General features: G+C 35.1%; 1 protein-coding gene across 5 annotated transcripts in view; it reads left to right on the top strand.

The window, feature by feature from the left end:
* LOC415780 (transcription initiation factor TFIID subunit 4-like) overlaps window positions 1-24,024 on the top strand; it is a 131,621-nt gene that overhangs the window by 55,949 nt on the left and 51,648 nt on the right. For 3 of the 5 annotated variants that reach the window (XM_046899656.1, XM_046899655.1, XM_046899657.1), the window contains exons 11-13: window positions 10-140; window positions 1,051-1,176; window positions 9,858-9,914. In XM_046899656.1, coding sequence (XP_046755612.1) covers window positions 10-140; window positions 1,051-1,176; window positions 9,858-9,914 — 314 coding nt within the window. Of the gene's footprint in view, window positions 1-9; window positions 142-1,050; window positions 1,177-9,857; window positions 9,915-24,024 lie in introns of those variants that run through there. The other 2 variants (XR_006931209.1, XR_006931208.1) reach the window with 1 other exon arrangement.

The following is a 24,024-nucleotide window of genomic DNA, read 5'->3' as shown; positions in this document are numbered from 1 at the left end:
TTGCTTTAGCTAAAAAATTAGGAATTACTGATGTGCCAGCTGAGGTGGTTACTTTTATTTCCCATGCAACACAAAGCAGATTAAGAACAATGATAGAAAAAGTAACAGTGATAACCCAGCACCGCATGGAATCATACAAAGTAAGTGTGTAAGCTTACATCAAGCTATTGGATGTCATATAGCAATGCAACTTGACGCAGTTTGCTTTCTTAGCACATGGTACGTGTTTTGTGTTCATTTTGTGTGCAGAGCACATTTTAATCACAAATTTATGTATCAATGCATAGAGAGCAGTGGGATGACAACCCTGCTTGCTAGACCTGTCTTCTCTGTCATAGAATTTGTGTGTAAAAATGTATTCATCTTTTTATGCTGAAGTGTCCAACTTGACTCACCTGTTAAGCTATTTCTGCTCACCTTTTGTGACCAAGGTTGTTGATTCATGCCTTCTCTTTTGACCAGGATAACCACTGATTGGATCAAAATTGATTCAATATATAGGAAGCTGTAGTAGCTATACATGTCTGGCTGTGCAAAATATTCTTCTATACTTGCCATTTAAAAATTTTAGCACAAAACTTAAAATGCTTAATGTAAATACAGTGATAAGCTAGAGATAAAATTGTTTTCAGCTTAGTGGGAAGAGCTACTAATTTGTCTTAAGCCAGCAAGTAAAGAATTCAACTATTAAATTCTTCACTGTAATTAAACAATATTCTCTTAAAAAACAAAACACAAAAGATTTCAAGTTATTCTGTTGGTGATTGTGTTCTTGGAGAAAATTAGATATTTTAAACCAGAAGGAAAATTGTAATAACTGCAAACCAGTTTGAAATTCGAATAAGTCAAACATGTTCTATTATTAAAAATGAGTTATTCTTTTTTTTAATAAAAGAAAATTGCTAGCAATTGTTAAACTAATACAAAAGCATGTTGGCGGCTTTGCACTAAGCTTATTATTTTTTTGTTGTTAGTACTGTAGAAAGATTTTGATGTATACACTCAGTCTTGATGAAAATGCATGTTTTCATAAAACATTGTTCTTTACAGGATGATGAGTGGTATGAACAAGCTACAGATGTCCGATCACAATTAAAGTTTTTTGAACAGTTGGAACGTTTAGAAAAGCAAAGGAAAGATGAGCAAGAGAGGGAAATCTTGCTAAAGGCTGCCAAGGTATCTTATTTATTCTATTTTTTTAAATTATTTAGCAGTCTGTAGTCTTCAAACAATTATTTAATCTCTTTAAATCTGTTTCTGGAACAGTTTTTGTTTCTTATATTGTAGCACAAATGCTGAGTCACAGCTTGAAGCAGTGATTGAGCACCTGGTGGGAAGGCAGGGCCAACCCAGGGGAGCTCAGTGCATGCAATGCACCTGAGTGACTGGAAGGGGTGAAGCCAGGATCCACCCCTTCCCAGCCCTCATTTAAGGGTTGGTAGAGGAGGTGAGGGTATCTCTTTGGAGATCCCTGCCTACCTGAGGCCTTTGGAAGGTAAGCATATTTTCTTCCTTCATTTCTGCATCTACAGCTGCTGTCTTTGGGTTTCTCCTCATTTGCTGCAGCCCAGGACTTTGCCACCCCACTATTATTGCTATACTTTCCATCATATTAGAGCATTACATATACCGAAGAAATATTTCTGTTTTGACACAGCACCTTCAATTTATGAAGTCATGCTGTTTATCCACAATGACAGCACACCTGGCTGGCTGGAATGCTCCTGTATTCCTTCCTTCCTCCTCCAGAGGAAGATATACCTCTGAATATGATGAGTTCTTGAGATTATGGGAGACAACACCTAACATATCTGTGGATAAATTCCTATCCAAAACTGCAAATTTAATTGTATTACTGATTTATCAAACTACAAATAAGTTTATTCCGTTGTTATTCTGAGTTATTCATCTGTTTTGTGTTTTCACTGAATTGTTTATTGTATATTCTAAAGAGTTTATATGGCACAACTCAGTGTTCAGTGGTAAAACTTTGTGCTGTTAAAAGACCTTTCCATTTGCAAACTTAAAAGCAACAAGAAAAAAAGCCAACCCAACAACAGAACCCTGCTTGCTAATTTCAGGAAAGTGTTTCCCAATTTGTCTGTTTTCATCTTTCTTCTATCTGTTCTGTTTTCTTAGTTTATAATTATTCACATTCTTAAATATTCCACAATTTTCCACAGAAATATATTTATGCCCTTTAAATGTTTAGATGGAAGCAGATACACTTTTCATTTTTAATCTTTTTTTTAATTATTATTTCATTTTCTATATCTTGATGAATCGTGTTCTTTTTCTGTGTCTCTTCTTGTTTGTTGCTTTTTGAAGTCTTTTTCTTTTTTATCTAATGGACATTGAGGAAAGTACAATCCTGTAGTCTTTAGTTTAAAAACATTTCACCATCATTAGATGTTATCACTTCCAAACTTATGATGCCTTGGTTTTTGGATTCATTTTCTTTTATCTTGAGTTAATGTTAACACCCATGAAGTTGGGATTTAGGAAATAAGTACATTAACAGTAAGTTTGATTCCTATAGAGTATAGAGCAAATTCAAATAAGTACACCAAAAAACATTGAGAAGAAGAGTGTTTTATGTGACTTGAAGAAATCATTTTCATTAACATAATGCACATGTAAATCAGCTTTATAACCAGACAGCTAGGCATGAAGACATTTTGTACTTGAAAAAATATATATATAAAAAAAAAAGAAACAACCACAAAGTAATCCTGGAAGAAAAATGATTATTTACCAGCATTAATGTTTAAAAAGAGAAATTGAAGATATTCTGAAACCTTTGAAAGGTGCTTATGTGGTGTTGGGATTTAAGTGTTAAAAGCCAGTTTTGAATTGAACTTAGAATGATAGCATCTGCCCTTTCTGGAGCGTGCGTCTGGCTCTCCGCCATGCTGTTCCGATGAATTGACCACCTGTTTCAAAACTCACATAGAACGTTGTTTGGCAAAACATGGTCAAATTCCAACTTTTTATTCTAACTAATACATTGTTCATTATTTTCTCAGGGTCCTCTGTACATCAACAGAGAGAACTCTTGTGATCTTTATTCTGAGTCCTACATACTAAATCCTTAACCAGGATTTTGGTCTTTCTGGTCTTTTTTCACATCCTTGGTTGTTTGAGGAGATGGAAAACTTTGTGGAGAGTTATTAAACAGTTGCAATGAAACAGTTTTTAAATGGGCACAGTTAAAATCTGCCTCATCTGCTCTGGAAACTAGTGGTACAGACCAGAAACCATTTCATGTCTGTTTGTGGTATGCTGATTGCTATTTGTGCCTGCACACAGGGTAATGATTAAACTGGTTCTGGAGACTGAAATACCTCTTATGTGAAGAGATTGTTTCACAGATCAGGGCACCTTTGTCACCTTGGTAGTATTGTGTATTCAAAAGTTAGAAACCTTGGGATTTTAAGATGAACTTTCTGTTTCTGCTTATTTTTCTATAAGCGCTTAGATCTAAAAACTATACATATATTAAAAAAAAAAAACAACGTAGAAGCTGCTGCTTCTTAATGTGTCTTTTAGGCAGTGATTTTTTTTATCCTGTACATGTTTTTGACATGTTATTTTGCAATATTTGTTAAAGATACTCAGCAGAATAATTTTAGGAAAAGTTTTGAAATCGCCTGCTAGTTGTACGTAGTCTGTTGTCTACATATGGAACAGCATATACAGGTTTAACTTGCTTAGTGAAAGTTCTTTTTTAAGTATTTAGTTTGTGAACCCTCTTTAGCAACCAAGTCCACATGTTCATGAAGAATAAGATACTAACAAAGGGAATATTATGTTCTGATTGACCTGCAACTGTGTTTTCAGCTACGACTGTTCAGATATGAGTATAGAATTCATAAGTACCCTGGTGGGGTAGGTTTTGCTGCAGGAGGTGTCTTGGGACGAATGAGAGAGAAAGTCAGATGGAGAGACCAAAGAAGAAAGTAAGGCTTCAGAAACTTTTAAAAAAGTTTTTGCAATGTACTGTTTATTTTTAATTAAACACCTAAAAAATTTAAACAGGACTTCTACTTCAGGGACCTTTGCATCATGCCTGATAAATATGTGTACCAACCTAGAATGTATGGCCCAAAACATTTCTCTAATTTACTTTCTAGCGATACTTTTTCTAATTATAGTGCCTAAAGCTGATATATTGGTCCCCAAAACTGTGAGATATCCACAGAGGTACTACAACTGCCTTCATTATCATTACTTTTGGATTTTCTTCCTGTTATGTGAATAATAGAGTAAAGGAATAAGGACACAAGGAAGGGCTATCTTGTGTGTGTGTGTATATATATACACGTACATATGTGGAGTGCGGTCTCTTTAAATAAACTATTTTGGAGAGTCACCTCTTTCTCCTTGTTTGTTTTCCTAATAGAAAGCCACTGGCCATTGTTTCCATTGTATGCAGAAGCAGAGGTCTTTTGAATATGTCTTTGGTGGTTGATGTGGGAAATCAGAAAAGAAGCTGAAGGAAGTCTTAAGACAGCAGAAAGGTCAAAAGCCAGACTGAAATAACTTGAGGAGCTTACCTTTACATTTGATGTGGTGTGTGTGTTGTGTGGACTTTCTGAAAACACAAGGCACATGTCTTGCTATAGTAAAAGTTGCTTTCATAGTGATTCATTCTTGCTGCTTTCATAGCGATTTCCAAAATCTGGAAAATGTAGGCTGTGTGTGTCAAATAGAATGAGGTTCTGATTCAAGTGTAATAACAGAAGTATTTCTGGCAGCAGAAAGGAGTTTGTGGTCTATTATCGGTATTCTGTATTAATAGCACAGGCCTGTCTAGTTTTTGGTTTTAAAAGATAACTACAATTATCATAGGAATAAGATCTGCTTTGTGGCCTCTATTCTACAAAAGCTATCGATAAGTAAATTGAAAAATTGCTTGGTGTTGTTTGCACAGTTAGGCAGCATTTATGGATGATGGAGATTTTGATAGAGCTGTAGGTTGAAGGGCTTTTTTATTGGAGAGAGATCATTGAAATTTGGCAGTGCAGATTTCCTTACGCAGCGCTATCACGTGCACCTCCTGTCATTACTTGAAGGGCCTATCTCTCTGAGTGAGAGATGAGTTCAGTCGTCATGCCAATTTAATCCTTTCCTTCTCTTCTGAGACTACAGTGGATGTAATGCAGCTTTTTGTGAGATGAAGCACTTTCTGAACTGAAACTTGTAACTCAATTCTGATGAGAGGAGAGCAAAGAGTGAATTATTGCATTGAGATAATTTTCTCAATTTTAAAAAATTTGTTACTTCAATTTTAATGATTTTAAAATGAATCTTCTTTTAGACCCTGCACTTGCAATCTTCCTCACTGTGGTCGTAGCTCAAAATAGGGTTTTACCCTCAGCTATGCTGCTTTTAACTCTCACTTTTTATTAACAAAGCTAATGTGAAAGCAAAGTGTTTCATGTTGCCAATTTAATTTCTTTAATTAAAAGTGAAAGTTATAAGCTGGTACAGCCGTGGGTGAAGTTCTAATGTCATCAATGGGGAAAAATAGGTTTAAAATTGAAACTGTTGGCACAGCAGTGACTCTCAATAGTACAGCACCTGCAGTTGTGACTCTTCACTTTATTTAATGAAAAAAGATGAATTTGAAGCATTAAAGACTCCCAGGATATGAATTGGGAAGGGGGAGAAGAGGTGTGAGTACCTTAACTGGGATCAGATTTTGTTGATCAGGCAACAGGCAAGTATTTAGGAATAGAGACCTTTCACAGATTTAGCAGACTGAAAACATCACAGTTAATCTAACAGAAACCTTTTTTTGTTAGTGGGGAAAGAGATGCAACAATAGTGCTACTTTGACATTGCAAATGACAACAAAATATGGAATAATGGTCCTCCTTCTGTGCATCAGGAGTGTTATTCTGCTCATCTGCATAGATGCGGCTGTCCTTCAGTTTTAAAAATAATTGTTGCCTTATTACATTGAAGTCATTTAGATATTCCTTTAAAAATACATTTTATTTCTAACGTAAGACGGTTGTAAGAGATATAAAGTCCACTTCTTAAAACTACACTGTTATGTGTGTAATTATATGTCTGTTTTTGTGGCATTCTTCCTTAACGCAAGCATGGAGAAAAGCTGAGGTTTGGAACATTAGTTTGGTAACATGTAAATGAAACCCTCTATTTCTAATATGCTTTGAATGCACACATTTAACATGTGCTGCTTTTCATATTTTCAAAGTCTGATATTTCCATAGAGCTAATGTAATCTATGCAGTTTTCCGATAAATAAGATAGCAAGTTCTCTAACACAAAGCACTTTCGTTGTTAACAATTAAAATATCAGTCGGTCTGGTCTAATGAAAGTAGCTTATGTTTGGGAGAAATGTTAACAAACCTGGCTTGGAGGATACATTCTCAGTAGGAGACATCATTTAATGTATTTAGAAGTACGTTATCTGGTTATGATCTGTCCTAGGTTTCTCTAAAATTACTATGGGAAGCGAGCTTGCTTCTAAAGATGTTTATTCACCAACATGAAAATGTATTGCGTAAATCCAGCTGTCATTATTTACAGATATGGAGATGAAGAATAGAGTGGGGGAAGGGGAAAGAGTCATGGTGAACTCTTTGGAAGTGTTTCAGTTGGGGGGTCTGTGACTGGTGGGTGTTTCTGAAGCTTTAGAGGAAACACAGAGGAGGCATTGGTGCCTTAAAGGATTTTTTGAAATTTTTGTTGTTGTTGTTTGTTTTTTACAAATCAATTGAGATGCAGTGCATTAACTTTTGGAGGTTAGTGGCAAAGGAGGAAGGAAGACAAACTCAACAGTATGGGATGAGTTTGTAGAAAAAATTGAAACTAGAATTAAAAGAAAGGAACAATTAGCTAGTAGCTTGATGAAAGTAAGTGTAAAGTATTAAAGCAATCGGTGAATAAAAATGATGGGAGAGATGCAGGCACTACACGAGCTGAATAGCAGCAAAATTGTTCAAACTCTTCAGAGGAAGCAAAAGATGCTTACATGTGGAATGGAGTGTAAAGAGAAGCCAGTGACATTTTTAAAGCTTATCTAGCCACCTCTATTAAGTTTGACATTTTCGTTTGCTTCTATTTGCTTTAATCTGTGTTACATCAGCATTGAAGAAGCCTTTTGTGAGTTACATTAGATCATAAAGTGAGGAATTAATACAACTGTTACTGCTTATCCTTTTTCTTTTCCTTTAACGCATTTTAGTCTTTGTATGCTGATTTTATTTCACTGGCTTACTGATTTTCAAGCTGACACAGTAGTCTGCAGGAACACATTTTATTTTAAACAATCTGTTGGAAAAACCCTACTAGCATTTATTTGAACACGCACACAGAAAAACAAAAACCCAAAAAGCAACAAACAGAAAATGACAGTTGAAATTCCTTAATTTTATTAGTATGGTACTTAGACCAGAAGTGACACATCCAATTTCAAGTTGGAATTCTACATATTTGAAGCAAGAGCTAGCTTGAGCTCTTAGAGAAAAGCATTTCATATGGGTTAAAGGAATAACCAGAAACTCATTGCATTATCCTGAATGTAAAAGTAGTTCTAAATCCACTTTTTAGTCTGGGTTTTGATATCTGACATCACCTGGTATTTTTGAACTTCATTAGTGATGAATTTTCTGTGTTTTATGTCACTCAACATCTGAGTGCTCATTTTCACCTACGTAGCAGTTTCTGTTATTTATCTTTTGTATAAAAGGTCTGCTATCCTGGTGTTCACATTAACTTTTATTTGGTCAGTTTGTGAAAACAAAGCAAAGAAATAACCTTTAAATGTAAAGAAAGCAACAACAAAAAACAAACCACTTTTAAAAAAAACTTGTACTTTTTCAGAGTTTTTCCTTCTCTGGTGGACCAGGAAATGTAGATGTTACTTTATATCTGTTGCTTTGATTTTTTTTTTTCTCCCCATGTCCCTGAATGCAACACAGATCTGGTATGTTTTCCAGGATTCTGTCACTTTCTTATAGAAACTTGGTAACATTATTATAAGTCTCAGCTTGATTCTCCAAGGACTCTCTGCTTTCTCCTTCAGCTGAAGTGCTTTTAACTTGTGCTTTGCATTTGGCAAATGATTCAGCTTCATATAGTAGCATGAATACACTTTGTATTTCTGTACTGCTTTCTCTGCGAGATTCAGAAAGCAATAGAAGTTCATTGTACTTCTATAAATTTATCATCAAAAAACCATGAAAGAACTAAAGCAGATTTCCCAAACATCATACTGGAGAAACTGAGGCACACAGTGATTGAACTGTTGTCAGAAAATGGCAGAGCAGGGACCTAATTCAGCCTACATCTTCAATACCTAAGTTCATCTCCTAGAGAAGCAACTCATCGATCTCCCTCCACCCTGAATAGGTATAAACATGGTCAAGTTCTGAGTAATTGCTCTATCTAAATAGAGTTGCAGCTCTCTGGCATATCCCTGTATTTCATGAATGTGTCTTTTTGTTCCTTAAACAGCAACTAGATCAGATTATCTGCATTTCTGCATTTTTCTTTTTGTCTGACCACAACACTTAAAAGGAACCACAGTTTACATAAAATTGTTTCTTTTTTTGTTGGCATAACTATAACGTGAGAGTCTAATTCAGTCATCAGCTATCTACGGTTTTTTATATCTCATTGCTTTACTACAGACACTATCCTGTCAAACTACCTTTTATGTTAACAGGCACAAAATCACTGGTAGGTAGTACTGGAAAATGAAGCCAACACATTTGACTCTTGCACTGTGCCCATTTTCTAAAAATCTCCTGATTGTTTAATTTGAGTTTTCTTTACCATTATGTGTTGTATGTGTGTGCCGTATTAGCAGAAAAATTAATCCCAAATAGAAATAAATAAATAAAAGTGCAAGAAAAAGGGTAGAGAAAATCAGTCATTGTTACTGTCACTCTGAAATGATAACGAGACTCTCCAGGTATGTCCGCAATATCACATCCCCCTACCCTTAAAACATATCTTCAATTGGTTTGGTTCATGTCTTTGTCACTTCTGAACATAATGTTATGAAAAATTCAAACGAAAAAAAAATTATGTGTAGGTTTACAGTTTAATACTCTTTCAAGTTTCAGGTCTGTCTTCAACCTAGAAAGAGGCAGAGAAAGGAGAGAGCAAAGAAACTGTTCTTTTAGAAGTTATGTAAATAGCTTAAATTAAACAATTTAAATCTGAAACAAAGACTGAAATAAAACAAGAAAATCTTTCAAGTACCTGGGACAACAGTTTTTTGTGGAACTTCTAAATACTGACAAATAATGCCATTAAAGAAGCATAATAATGCATGTCTATCTACCTCTGTAATTTCATACAAATTATATTGTCTTTATTTCTGAAGGCTTGTTGTTTGAAAGGGTAACGTTAAAACTGTTTCCAGCACATTCTCTACCAACAGCTGAAAAAAAAAAAAGTTTAGTTGCAGACAGTAAATTATTTTAAAATAACTCCCTCACTCACTAACAATTAAATTAAAAAGATCAGATATTGGGAAAAGGTGTCAGTTCTGCTCTCAGACGCTTTAATTTGTTTGTATTAAGTAATTGAAATCTAAACCTGTATGGAAACTTTAGAATTGAAAAATACAAAGAGGTGTTGGTTTTGTTTGTTTTTAAATTTAAATGTCGAGTAGATTTTACAACTGAATATTTAACGGTCTTTTTGGTGAGGCCTATGCATTTGAAATTGCACCCCTGTGAATTTAAGTATCCCATCTTTGACACCTTGTATCTTATTTCTTTCTTTGCTGTCTTTTAACTTACTGCAACAGATGAGGGGTTCTTAAACCATCTGTTAACCTTTTTTCCCCATTTTTTTTTTAAACATGTAGAGTCGCTCAAGGCAAGAGGACCCAGAGCAAGCTAGACTGAAACAAAAAGCAAAGGAGGTAAGCAGAGCTAGAGATCATTACACTTGACATTTCAAGGCTTGAACATATTAATTTTTTATGCCTTGCTACTTGTATATCGTTAATAAAAATCTGACTAAAAACTTTTTAGGATGTATTTGTTGCTTTGCCTTTGATCTTAATGTTTGCAAACTAATACATTAATACATGTGAAGCCTAAGGAGATTTTATAAGAGAATATTTCCATACATTACATTTTCATTTCCATTTTAGGTAGCTCTAGCTTTTGTTGGGTTGTTGATGACAGCAGCATTAGATTTTGGTGCAAAATATATGCCTTTGTCTTTTTTTTTAATGTCACTTTCTTAGAAATGTGTTACTTAACAATTCTGTTCTGGCAACAGTCTTTCAAGTAATGTAATTGCCAGTCATTCTCTGTACAGAGTGGTTCAGTGTACCATTTACTCATTGTTCTAAATTACAGTAATCTAACAAATATCAAATAATTTCAGTTCAAATTTTGATATGTTATTCTTAGTATTCTTAATGTGCTGTAAATGAGAGTGACGATCCTTTGCTTAGGACATCTTATAGCTTAGGATCAGTTTGTGACTAAAATATATCTATGAATGGAAAGATGTTCCTATGAAAAAGAAATTAGCATAATATACAGCAAACTGATACTTTTTTTCCTCTAGCTAACTTATTTGGATATATGCATTAGAAGGTAATAATAATACATTAGAGGGTAATATATACAGAAAAAATGCATATAACACGTTTTTTTTTTTCTATTGACCTGTTCTTCCAGTTTAGTTTCCCTTTTGGCAGTATTCTGTAGTTCCGTTACATATACAGATTTTTTTATACATGTAGCAGAAAAAAAGAATCAGAGATGCAGTTAACTTTCCTTTGTCTCTTTCCATTATGTAATTATGATTCTTGTAAACTTAAGGCCATCCAGTGTTGGAATTGTCAGACTTTCTAGTGAAGCAGAGAGATTGAATTATTTGGTAGGAAAAGGCACAGGATTTGATACTATTAGAGCTCAGTAAGCAGCCTGTATCTGCAAAGGAAATTGCATCTGAAAATATGTGGAAAATAATTGTTGGCTGGCAAGACTTGCATTTGAGCTGAGAACTAAAACTACCATGCTGCTGGAAATGGAAGTAAGCTAGAAATAAGTGCATTTCTTGCTGTGACAGTATTTCCATTCATTGTAGTTCTTTTCTTCAGAATTGGAAACCTGAGACAGCAAAGTAAACAACAGGGCTAGAAAATACATTTTCTAATAGAATGAATTATTGGCTCTCTTTATAGCTGTGATGGAAGACTTGTGCTCTAGCCAGTGTTCTTGCTTTTGGTGTAGCTGCTGGAATACCTCTCCCTTGTATGAAAATCTGGTATTTCCATTTAAGCTGCATTTCTTACCCACTAGAGGGAGTGACGCAGTGCTGACATGTGAATAAAAGCATGTGTATTAAATGCATTATAAGTAATTGTAACACTGGTATTATTAAAGACATAGCAAGTACTTTGGTGGTAAAATCTAAACATTTCTAATAAGATTATGACTTTAGAGAAATAGTGTTCCTGGAAGTGCTAAGACATTTGAGTAAATGCAGAGTGAATGCCGGGTTTTCTGTTTGAGTGCTGCACTCTCTTCTCTTGTACATTAGCCCTGCCTTTTTTCCCACCCTTCTAATGAAAGTGTGTAATTTGCTGGCACCCTGTCTCTCTCTGAAGTTGAATTTTATTCTACATGCTTGAAACCAAAAGAAATTTAGGCATGTATCTGTTTTTAATAATTAGATTTCTATGGCTCTTCAGCTGTTTTAGAGACTTTCACATAAAATATTTAAATACTAAAAAATTGAAACTAAAATTCGTACAAAAGAAGTTAATTAGGAGGCACTACATCCAGAGCGGCCTACATACATAAGGTCTTATTACAGAAACGAGACGTAACAGGTTTCATGCACACACAGATTAGCACTATTATAGTTAAGTCAGTGCAACCCACTCTTATTTCAGGTTGATTGACTTATTTTGCTTTAGCATCAGCCTGTTTCAAATGGATTTGAGTGAAAGTAGTAGGAAAATGCACCTGTGGGAAGGGTTTATTGCTTAGAATTTCCATTCACTTTCACACTTTTAAATTAGTCCAGCTTTCTATGGTTTTGCGAGTGCACATTACATGATTTTAATGGTAGACTTAACAAACTTGTAAAACACATTTTCCATCCAGACTCTTTCAGGAAACTATTTACATTGTTTGTAGCAAATTCTGAAATGTTTAACTTGTAGTATAAATTAATGTAAGAAATAGAATCATCTATGAGTAGTATCTACTTCATATTCCATGACTGAAGCTTTCAAAATTAAGTTTTAGAAAATATGCTGAATTTGACTGGAAGAATAGGAAGTCACAAACGCAAGTTAAAGAAACTGAGTTCCCTAATTTTTATGCAGAAGCTTCATTAAATAGGACATAAAACAGACCATATAACTGATTGATCCAGATTAGGAATAATTGAGTCAACACCTAGCAGTTAATCATGTGAGTGACTTGAAAGAAAGACAGAGGAGGTAAGATCCTAAATATCCTTTCTGTCATGAATATTTTTCTACATATTCAGTATCTGTTGGCTAAAAATCTTTTAAATTAAAAGTGAAGTAGCTGAGTGTGTTGATCCTGAAAGATTAACTTGGTTAAAATCTTTGTGTCATCACCAACCAAGAATATTGCATAATAATAAAAACTTAGCCCAGACACCATAAATGTCTGGGCATGTATCCAGGACTTAGATCGGCTTAGATAACACTCAGATGAATCTATTCTCAGATGTACTTGTTAACCATGCAAGTGAAATCACAAGCCTGTTGATATTCATAATAGAAGCCTTATTAATTTCACAGGGAGACAGAAGGCTGTCCGCTTACCTCTATCCATGCAGGTATCCCATTTTCCCAAAGTTTAATAGTCCTTTTACGATGATATTTAAGTGGTTGCTGCTGTGACTGTTACACTGGTGAGAAGCTTTGGGAGTACCCTGCTCTTGCATAAGCAGACCAAAGGCCGGTTTTTTCCATACTCTCCACATCACTGTGGTACTCATTCTACACAGGTGCTGTCATCCTCCTTGTCTTTTGTAGTAACAGACTTATTTGGTTGAGTTTTAGATTTTGAAATGCATCCTTTGCTGAGGTACGTACACAAAAACATCTGGACTGTTAGGAGAGCCATAAGATTCTTCTCTCACCTAAAAGTACTGATGAAATATGTATGTATTGTGTAGATTGTATGATGTATTTTGTAGTTCTTGAAATGCTTTAGAAATTTTACATCATAAAACAACTTTTATTAGCGAAAGTGCTGAAACTCTAGTGTTATGCACGTAACACATATTACAAAATCAATTTTACTTTGAATAATTTCTTGTCACCACATTAATACCTATGTATCAACTCAATAGGTGTGGATTCTTGTAAAAAAAAATAATAGTTCATTGCAGTTGTTCATGCTTTGAAAAGGCATTACTGAAATGAGAAGCAAAAGAAAAGGATTTTGTTTTGTTGAGTAAGTTTTTTTCACCTTAGCAAAAACTAATTTCTTAAAGATTTTGCTAGATTTTTGATGAGACGTCTCAAGTTTTCTGTTGTACCATGGCTGACATAAAAGTATTCAAGAGCAACAATCTTCTCTTAAATGGTTTCTTATAAAACCTTTGCTGAGAAATTGAGCATTTTAACTGAAAAAAGTTTGAATTGAGTTTCCGTTTAGCTGTGTAATCCACCTGAGGGTCATAAGATGCAAGGAATAACTAGAAATGTGATAGTAATGAAGTAATGAATTACTGCAACTGAAATACTGCAAAATTTAGGCAACAATGTGTCCTCAGAACTTGGTTGTTTCAGAAATATTTTACGGCATCGGTTTACTAATCCTGTAGCTGTGATGCAGAGGGAATGCCAGTGTTTTTGTCAATACGTGTAGAAGGCTACCGAAGAGTCACTTTGTGTACACTCTCCCATTACCACAGTTCTGTTCTTTATACCTAGAAAAATGCTTAGACTATTCCTGTATTCTTCAAGCCTGTGCAACGCTACTGCAGATTTGGCCCTAGTGTATGAGGTTTTCCTGAAGTTATGCAATTGTTGTAGTGACTTCAAATATTAATGCTGAACTTGCATCTCAGAAAGAAGCCATCCTGTTATCAATTAAAATACTTTCATGAAAATCCTGATGTGTTATCCAACTTATTGCATTTATGTGAAATGTATTTTTTTCCTTATGAGCAGAGATTACTTGAGATGTTGCAGATATTATGATAATGGTCACAAATGCTGATAACTGGACTTGATATGAGCTTCTGGGAAGGACAGGAGAGAAACAGCATTGTATTTGCATATGCAAATACTGCTGATGAAGAAATGATTTGTATATGACCAATTTATTCATAATAAATATATTTATTGTGCAGGACCCTGAACGTGTAGATCTTCAAGGCTGCATATTAGTTTAAAGATAGTGAATATTGACAAAATTTCTGAGGATAAGGTATTACCCCGCCATGAATTCTGTAGTACTTAAGAGCTTCATGCAATTGTAGTCTTACTGTTCAGCATAACTCTTTTTGTAAAATTGAAGACCGTGACACTTTCAGCCTGTTTCCCTGTGCTTGGAGCAGAAGCAATGGCAGGTGTTTGGCTGAAGGTGAAGTGTGGTGTTACCTGTGCAATACAGAGTCAGAAAATTGAGTAGTTGACAAAGAAAAAATAAAGCCAGGAAATCAAGGGAATGGCCATAGTACTTTCCAACTAAGTCAAATTGTTTTATTCCTGTGTAGGTAAAATTTATATTAATTAGACTTGAGTCAAGGACTAGATTTTTTTTCTGGTCTTTTTACTGACCTAGCTCTGACACAAGATTACCTCATTAGTCTAGCACAAATCTAAATTAAATCCAATCCTGTCCAACATAGTAATTTCCTTTCTCAAAATCACATTGTTGGAGTTCCATAGTGATGCACAGTTTTAGTGCATACAGTGCCTGGCTCTTGTTTGCTTTTTACAAAAGAAAAAAAAATAAAGGAAAAGCTCATGTGTGACTGCTGGTAACTAGCATTATAGCATTATACAACAAAATTCTCTTTCACTTATGCACAAGCTAAATTTATCTTTCTTAACAACTGAACTCTATTTTAAATTTGATACCTTTTATAGTAAGCTAAGAACACTAATTTGCTAATTATTATCTAGAAAATCTTAGAACTTCATTAGACTCCATTGCTGGAGTTGCATACAAATTAGAAGGCATCCCAGAAGGATCATTAGGATCATTAGTATCTACTGATGTGTTTTGCTACTTCATGAAGACCCCTGTCAGACCTGTGTCTTTGTATTCCGAGTGCTTATGAGCAGTGCTGAAAGGTGGCAAATGAGGACTGATGCAAAAAATGCAACAGGTGATCAGAACAGCAGAGAGCAACGAGAAGGAAAACTGTCTAGTCAAGCACTGTTCATTACTTATCTGGTGTATAGTGTTGTGGTAAGAGTAGTTCTAGAAGAGGTATTTGAAAGGCAGCAGTCTTCAATTTAACACAGCAGCATTGTGATTTCCTTAGATTTTATATGACAGATGTATCTGTTCTGATGCAATCTGCTAGTTGAGGCATTAGCAGCTATGTAGGCAATTGAGTTACAGTATTTTTCTTACTGAAAGATTCCCATGTGGTTCTCCTATAATTTGGGAACACAGGACAAGTAACAGTCATGTATGTTTGTAAAAGGTAGCTTTCCTTTTCTAGATTCTTACTTCTCACCTTTCCCAACAAAATGTTGTGTACACTGATTTTCCAACAAAACTAGTGAGGAAGATTTGAGACTCATTCCCAAATTGAAGTTTAACTTTGTTCTGAAACATACTTTATTTATATTAGAGTATTTCAAAGCAGTGCAACAGCCATTACAAATTGTGCTTTACCTGATGTGTTTTACTTTTTTGAAAAGCTGAAAAGGAGATGGGTATACAGGGCACTGGAGCCCAGTTTCATAAAAGATTGTTGTAACAAGCAGTCCGTCATTATGAAGTAACAGGACTACTTAAATACAAATGTACAGAACTTGGGCTTACCATGGGATGAGCTTTCTGCAAGGACCCTCTGATGCTGGAAGAGGCTTTTTAGCATCTCACCAAAATAATTCAGTAGAAACTTTCTCCTGTAAAATGAGTTTTCTGGAGGTAGTGTCTGATTTTTCCATTGCAGGAAAGAAACAGTGGAATTTTCAACCCTTCAGATCCCCTGCAATTTTCATTCTGAGTTTGGAGGAAAATTTAATGCTTTTGCATTGTGTGGCTGTGCTAAACAAGGGAGTGGCAGCTAAGGGGGTGGTAACCCCTCTGTTTCTGGGTTGCACGGACTGCAGAGCTCAGAGAACAGCCAAGGGAACGGTTTTCTTCCACCTTTGTGGTGCGAGGTTTGCCGTAAGGGTGGTTTGGCTTTGCCTCTGCTTTGTATTAGCGATGGCACCCAGAGCTTCCATGAGAGGCAGGGAGGAATGCATTCAGCAATACTTCCTCCTCCAAAGCATTTTTACATTCTTTCATGAATTTGAATATATACTTATGTAGATATATATCAGATCAATTTCCTAAAGGAAGACATGAAGACTGAATTTCCAGTTCTCTTTCTGGCTCAGTGGTATTTTGTCTAAAATGGGTCATCTTCAGGGAGAAACAAGAGTGCTTAATTTGTGACTCTGGCACAACTTAAAAAAAAAGAAAAGAAAAAAAAAAGAAAAGAAAAAAAAAGGGAATTCATTTCAAGCAAGATGTGAATGCAAAAAAATCACCTAACTGTTTTATCTAAACTGCAACAGATTTACTCCCCTGCTGATCTGGAAAAATGATAGTGCTTTAGGTTTTAAAATACGATTGCCTATTTAATAAGTAGAGGGCAGCAAATGTCAGCTGTGTCTGGTTGTCAGAACCTGAAGAGGTTACTGGGAAGACAATACAAATTATGAGCTATTTTGGTCCCTTCATCAAGTCTGCCCTGCAATACTGCAGCTTGCGGGGAGAGGTCAAGGTGTACTTAGGCTTCAGCCCGCAGGGCAAGTTTTCCCCCATCCTCTGTATGCGCGTTGGTTTCTTGCTCCAAAATAAGCCTGAATGAGGGCTTTAATTCTGCCGCTGAGCTAACATGTTTGTAAGCCCTGTTTGGCAGCCTCCTAGGGCCTGAGGCAGCACACAGCTGCCAGCTTTCATCTGCCCCCAGTTCCTCGGGGCGCTCCAGTCACATGGCGTGACCCGCGGCGGTGGAGACGCACCTACTAAATCTTCTGTTCCTCTGCCCACTCAGTCTGGGTACTGCACATTGCACCGGCAGCAGGCAGCTGGCCATCAGCAATCAGCTGCATACCTCCTGCTGACAAACCTTCCATTGCTTTTTTGTGCGAGACCCACATACGGAGATCTACCCGTGGTCCCCACATCTACTCCCTGTTGTAGTTGGGAAGGGCATTTGCATCTTCTGTCGCTTTACAATGGAAGGCCCTTGTTTGAAGTGCATGCACTTGGTGGAATTTACTGCATTTCATAAAATGTGTGATGTTTCTAGCCTGTTAGTGGGAAATGAAAGTGTTTATAGAAGCAAAGTTAAATTTGGCACTGTAGTGATAACATTTTTAAAAGGATAACCTTAACCTTCCTTGCCAGCACATTTTTGACAATCGTGAAGTATGTGTATGTGATACCTTTGTGCATCTCTAAGTAATTTATAAGATAAGCAATACTTTAATTTTCACAGGCCTCTTATACAAGAAGTGATCTGGTTCCCTAAGTCCACTCTGTAAAGGTGTGCTATAATTTTATTTGTCAGCATCTCCTTTCAGAGTGTGCATGCTAGGATGTGATGATTTATGTTTATGTACATGTATGTATTAATTATGGAGCAACGTGAACATCAGCTTTGTTGTCCCTGTCAGGTGGTTTGTTGTGGTTGAATTTTTACTATCAAATCTTCAATACAGTTACCAGTAGGGTAAAACGTGTCAGTCTTGACTTAGTAAGTACTAAACATTTCTGTCCATGGCTGGAGTGTGTGTGTGTGTGTGTGTACACTTTTCTTCTAGTTTGCAAGTCAGATGGCTGGTCAGTAACAGAAAAGAGGACATGAAAACTGTGTTAACATCTATTGCCTGATTTTAATTTAGTCTTTTTATCAGAAAGACCCATGTGAGTCTGTGGAAGAGTCTACCAATAGTTGCATCATTATAGCTGAATAACAAGCTACTGTTCAACATACTCCTACAACTTATTTCCCTGTCTAGTAGTAGTATATTTAAAAATTAAAAATAAAAAATGTTATTGCCATTCACAATGAAAGCAGGATGGTTTTCTTCCCTCAAGTATGTGTTTACCAAGGGAAGATATGATTCTCTCTAAAATGTGAATGTTTAAAAGGCATTATGGTGTTTTTGTTGGTGAGTCTGTGATTAACTTCTAGTTTTTTATGGAAATGATCAGGAAGTTCAAATGATCAGGAATCAGTTTTTTGTGGAATGTGAAATTGTTATATGTTTGTGCTGATGAGTTTCTATACACTGAAGTGTCAGAGTTTCTCTGATATCTTAGTATTCCATAGGATTTAAGTGAAACAAATTGAAAAGCAGTACAGTGCAACTACAGCTCGTAGGTTTGTTATCTCTGTGTAGCCATGTGAAAATCTGCATCAGGAATTGGGAATACGATGTATGTTTCCTTACGCTTCCACATTCCTTCCCTTTACAACAGGTATAAATCTCTTTATATTCACAACGAACATTTGTGTTCTTGAAACTGAAACATTTAGATTTTTGAAGAGCTCTCTTAATCTTTCTTGACATATGAGTCTTAAATTTTATAGAGATTTTCACAATGTATGTCTAAAGGTAGTATTCGCATGTCAAAGTGAATGAAAATCTGTTTATTTCCTTAAAAAGTTAATAATAAAACTACCCTGGAAGAAGTGTTCACATCTGGTAAACATGTCAGGCAAGGCTAATAGGCTTTAGGAAGTCATCAAATACAAAAAAAAAATGGGAGATTGGACTGAATCTGGTCTATTAATTGAGGGAGAGAACACTCAGTTTACAAGGAAAATAATAACACATTGCGAAGATTTTTCTGACATATATACAATTTTGTCTATTTCTTTTTGAATCATATTTTTAGTTGTAATTTTTTTTATCTTTAAAAAACAAACAAAAAAACAGTTGGAGAAACTTCTAGGATGTATGTTTGTTCCTCACTCCGAAACTAATTTGATCTTTGATATACAGTTGCTTACTGTTCTACTTAAAATCTTATTATTTTAAAAGTAAATGATGAGGTGGAAAAAGTGTCCAGTTAGCCCTACTGATATATAATTTTAGAAAAGAACTATTTTTAGGACTGTGTTTAAATTCTGGGAAAGTTAGATGTTTGTTTTCACCAGGAGACCTTATTCTTGAGGCAGCCCAGCACTTTGTGGCTCTAGTTGACAACTACCAGCTCTGGATATGTGCGGGAGGTCCCCAGTATGGGGGATCTGTCAAATATGTAGGATATCTGTCTAACTAGGACAGGTAATAATCAAAAAGTTATTGAATATATGTTACTACCTCACTATTTATGCTGTCATTTGATTCTTTCATTAAAACACTTTAAGCTTCCTGTTTTGAAGAATAAGTTTTCAGCAGTCAACAGAATCATTTTCTGTTTAAATAATGGTCTGTTATCAGCAGTTGCTAATTTTTCCTTCTTGAGCACTATGTTCAGGAAGTCTATTGGTTACTAGTGTGTATCAGAAAACAAAAATATGGGATGATTTTTTCCCTATTAGAATATGAAATGTCACTAGGCTAGCCTTCAAATGTTTGCATTTTATAGCATTTATCCTTTTTAATAATCTGAGGTGATACAGAGCAGCATGGAAGACATCTAAAGAGTGTGAAGCTACAGTTGTCTACTCTATAAACTACTCTCATTTAGTCTCAGGTTAAAATCTTATTTTAGGATGGAGAAGTCTGGATTGTACTAGAGATTGTACTCCTCAGAGATGGGTAATTTGGAGTCACGAGAGACTCTGGCAGGGTTGTCTGAGAACAATCATTAATCCCAGTTTTGCCAAAGTTTAATCTCAGTCATCTGTACAGAGATAAAATATACTCCGCTGTTGAATTAAATCTTTGTGCGTGTTGTATGCAGTCACACAACTGATCAGTAGGAGATGGTGGGGTTTCAGTAGTATGTGATGGTGTTCTGCTCATTTTTTTTTTAATGTTTTGGGTATAGAGAAAATGTCTTGTAAACAGTAATATTATCTAAAACATGTGTTTCTTAAATTTGTCATCCATTAATTTATGACTCCGGAACGATTACAGTTTATGATGTGTTTTGTGATCTGCCCAGCTGTAAATAAATAAATGTACATCTCAGATATTCTCTGGTAATTTTAACTGAGGCATTAAAAATAATTCCTGAGTAAAAAATGCTCATCTATCCATCTGTCTGTATGGAGAGATTGTCTCTTGTTAGTATTGTGTTTGAAACACAAAACCTCTAAATGTGGTGTTCCAGTAGAGAAGGAAATGTCTGGCTTAGCATTAGACATCATTTAGTAATGTGGAGATGGTGTGATAGATTATGCGCTAAATGGTAGAATAACCTGACTCTTTTGTCTAAGGGATTATTACTTTTATCCTGCTTGCATTATAGTGAATTTCTATCACTTTTGAAATGTCTGTTCCTAACATTGAAAATATTGGAAATTGAATTTGTCTTTGCCACCATGCTACAGCACTGGAATAATAAATCTATTGACATCAGTGGCACTATTTAAAACAAACAGATTTGCCTCTCTGGTATTAAATATAATCTCATATCGAAGCATCCCCTGTGAACAACTGTAATTTTTTGTTGCTGGCTAGATTTAACAATTTTACTTAGATTTCTGTAATTACCTATGTATAAAATAATCTATATATGCTCTGTTGACTCTAAAGTGTATTATTTTTGAATTAATTTCTGGTATTGCATATTTTACATACGTTTCTAAACCCTTTACTTTGATTTTTATTGAAGGTGCAAAGAGGAATGTAAAGCTTTTTAATACATAAAATCTTTTTCCAATAATTTCACATTTAATTACCAATTTCTTTGATAATAAATTGTGTTCCAGAGTTTGTGATGTTTTTTTATAAAGCAGAGTCCTTTGGTGGGTTGCTTACTGAAACAATAAGCGTTTGTGACAGGTTGTTTGCTGAATACTTCCTCTGTGCATATGGCAGATCATAGTTCAGTTGTTAGCAGATTATCCATTGTGCCTTGATGTTAAAAGAGGGTACTTCTCATCCTATGTTTAAAGCTGTTCTGCACTGTCTTAAGAATGGTTATGTTGAACAGGATCTAAGAGAAGTTTGGGGGAAGTTCATGGATGAGAAGGGAAAGAAGAACACAACAAACAGATTGTAGTGATTTCAGCTTTCTGTTCATGATCCTTTATAATGGATATTGTGAATCCTACTGAATTTAGAACTGCTTTGAAGCAGGAGGCAGTTAATCAGTTCTATGCTAGAGCAACATTAACTATTGTTCAAGTTTATAGCCAAAAGAGCATTTTTTTAAAGGCGTGGAGAACCATAGCTACTTAATGGCCAGTATTCTAATCCCATATTTTTAAAACTACTGTAGTCTGAATACAGATTTTTTTTTTGACATTTTATGTATTCTTAGCATTTTAAATGTAATTTTTAGGTTGTAGAGAAATTTTACCCAATTAGAAGAAGAAATACTTGTTTTCAAGGTTGTTAGGAAGATGAAAGTATAATAAAGGGGTAGTCTGTAGTTTCCCTTGCTTATTATAATGTGCTAAGGAATAAAGAACAAAGAATCTAGTGGAATTCTTCTGTGATTAATTCTATTCTGCCGTTGATGATGCACATTTTAGACTTGTAATGTGTTGCAAGATCATTAAGATCTAAATCAAAGATTCAATTTGAAATAAATGGAAAATAAATTAAATCTGCATGTGTTATTTTGGAGATGGGGAGAGTATTTTTGAGAAAAGCAGAAGGAAGGGAGAAAGACTGAAAAACATTTTACTTGAAAAGGTGAATGTAAGGAGGGTACACTTTAGATCATCTCATTTCCTTTTTAATGCAAATCTGATGCCTTGGTTATTCATTTTTATTATTTCTTTATTTATCCTTCTATAAAAGTTAGGAATTCTTACATATTGGGAACATAGGCATTTTTATAATGCATGTAATAGTGCAACTATTGCACTCATTTCATCTATTAATATAACGGTTTTCAAGAAAAAATAACTTTGAATAAAATGAATTAACTAAAGGACTCTTAAAGTGCTACGTTTAATGTACCTGCAGTTCTTTAAAGCAGAAAAACAAGAGAGAAAACAAATAATGCCCCCTAAGCAGATGCTTATTCATGTAGGATAGCTGCGCTTTGATTTTGGAGAGGTGAAGTGACTTGCAGTTGGAAACCTTAATTTATTGTGTCGTTATTTATGTCTGTGATAAATGAGGTATAAGCATAAAACATGAAAAGGAAAATTAGGCATTATGTTAGATGTCTTACTTTTTGTATTTTATTTACATGAAATATACGTTTTTTTAGTGGCGTGTTGCTATGCCTTTTGTTGACCATATCTGTACCCCAGGTCTGTCTGCTTGTTTCCATTGGCTTGTCATGTGCACTAATTAGGGAACTGCTGCATGATTCACCTTGTTAATTAGAGGGACTTGCACACAAAGGCCCTTCGGGCAGTGCGAAAGAAGAGCCTAGCACTAGTGCCCTGAGAAAGCTACAGCCTGTGAAGTAATTCTTCTCATCTACCTTCTATTTTTTATTTGAAATGAATAAATCATTGAGATTTTCCTTGTGGAGTGAGAATGCAAGAATTCACATCTTTGTAAGATGTAAATTATACGTGATCAATAGAAGGAGATGACTACTGTATTGTACTTACAAGATTCCCTAATTTACTACTTGTCAGTGTATGAAAAATTGCTTGAAATATTTTGTCCCCACACTGGTATTTTCTTCCCTTGATCTGCAGGAGAAATGAGCAGTAGCGGTTTTGCTGTACTTAAATCTAAAATAGAAAAGATGTAGATTATTTAAATTTTGAGCTTGTTTTGCATCCCCAGTGGAACTTCCATTTTGCCAGCGAAGCCCCAGTACTACCCCTACAACTTTTCAGGGGAAGAAGAAGGTGGGCGTCTGGCTACTTTTGTTCCTCACTCTGCACTGCCTCAAATCCCACTTCTGAAAAGAGCAGCATGCTTCCTACATTGTGTATTCTTTAGTTGAGCATAGTTTCAGAATAAATTAAAATTGTTTTCATCATGTCACTTAGACTTGATCGAACCACAATCCAGACTGCGAAAAAGGATGTTGCGTTAAAAGTGCACGACTAATCTCTGCACTACCCATTTCCCATCTGTTTATGACACTATAGAAATTAGCTGCAATCACATTCTTTCTAACTGTTTGATTAGAATCACTTATTACAACCAAATGATTTTAGTAGACTGCTGCATTTTCCACATTTCCTCAAATGAAACTGGTAGTTTAACGATAAGGGTTTGCCATAGGAATGGTGTAGAGTACTGGTATCAAAATCTGGACTTCTTTTTATTTTATTTAAATAATCTAGTTACTAAAGCCTCTTACCACAATTTTTGGTTAACTAGTCTTTTTACCACTCTAAAGTTTGGTAATAATGGAATATGGGCAGATAAATTTTTACAAAAAATCAGAAATATGTATTTTGAAGGATGAGGTAAATGCTTTAGGCTGACTTGAGATCTGACAGTGTGACACACTGTCTCAACTTCCACAATGTTGAGATCTTCCTGTGTACCTCATCCTTCAGTTTGCTTCATTGACATACTGACTAGATTGTACTTTCTCCATGTTTTATGGAGAGTTTTCAGCGACAAATTTGTTGTTCTATTACTCAGATATAATGAAAGATTCTTTAAAGGATATCTTCCAAAATGTTTATTTCAGGAATACTGAATCATAAGAAAATCTATAGTGATTGGTACACATTCTAGTACAACCTTAAACTCTCCAATGAAACTCTACTTACAGTAGGGA

Source organism: Gallus gallus, chromosome 11 (assembly GCF_016699485.2).
Source record: "Gallus gallus isolate bGalGal1 chromosome 11, bGalGal1.mat.broiler.GRCg7b, whole genome shotgun sequence".
Taxonomy (NCBI): Eukaryota; Metazoa; Chordata; class Aves; order Galliformes; family Phasianidae; genus Gallus; species Gallus gallus.
Note: the sequence above shows the minus strand (reverse complement) of the source record. Positions and strands in the feature narration are given on the sequence as shown.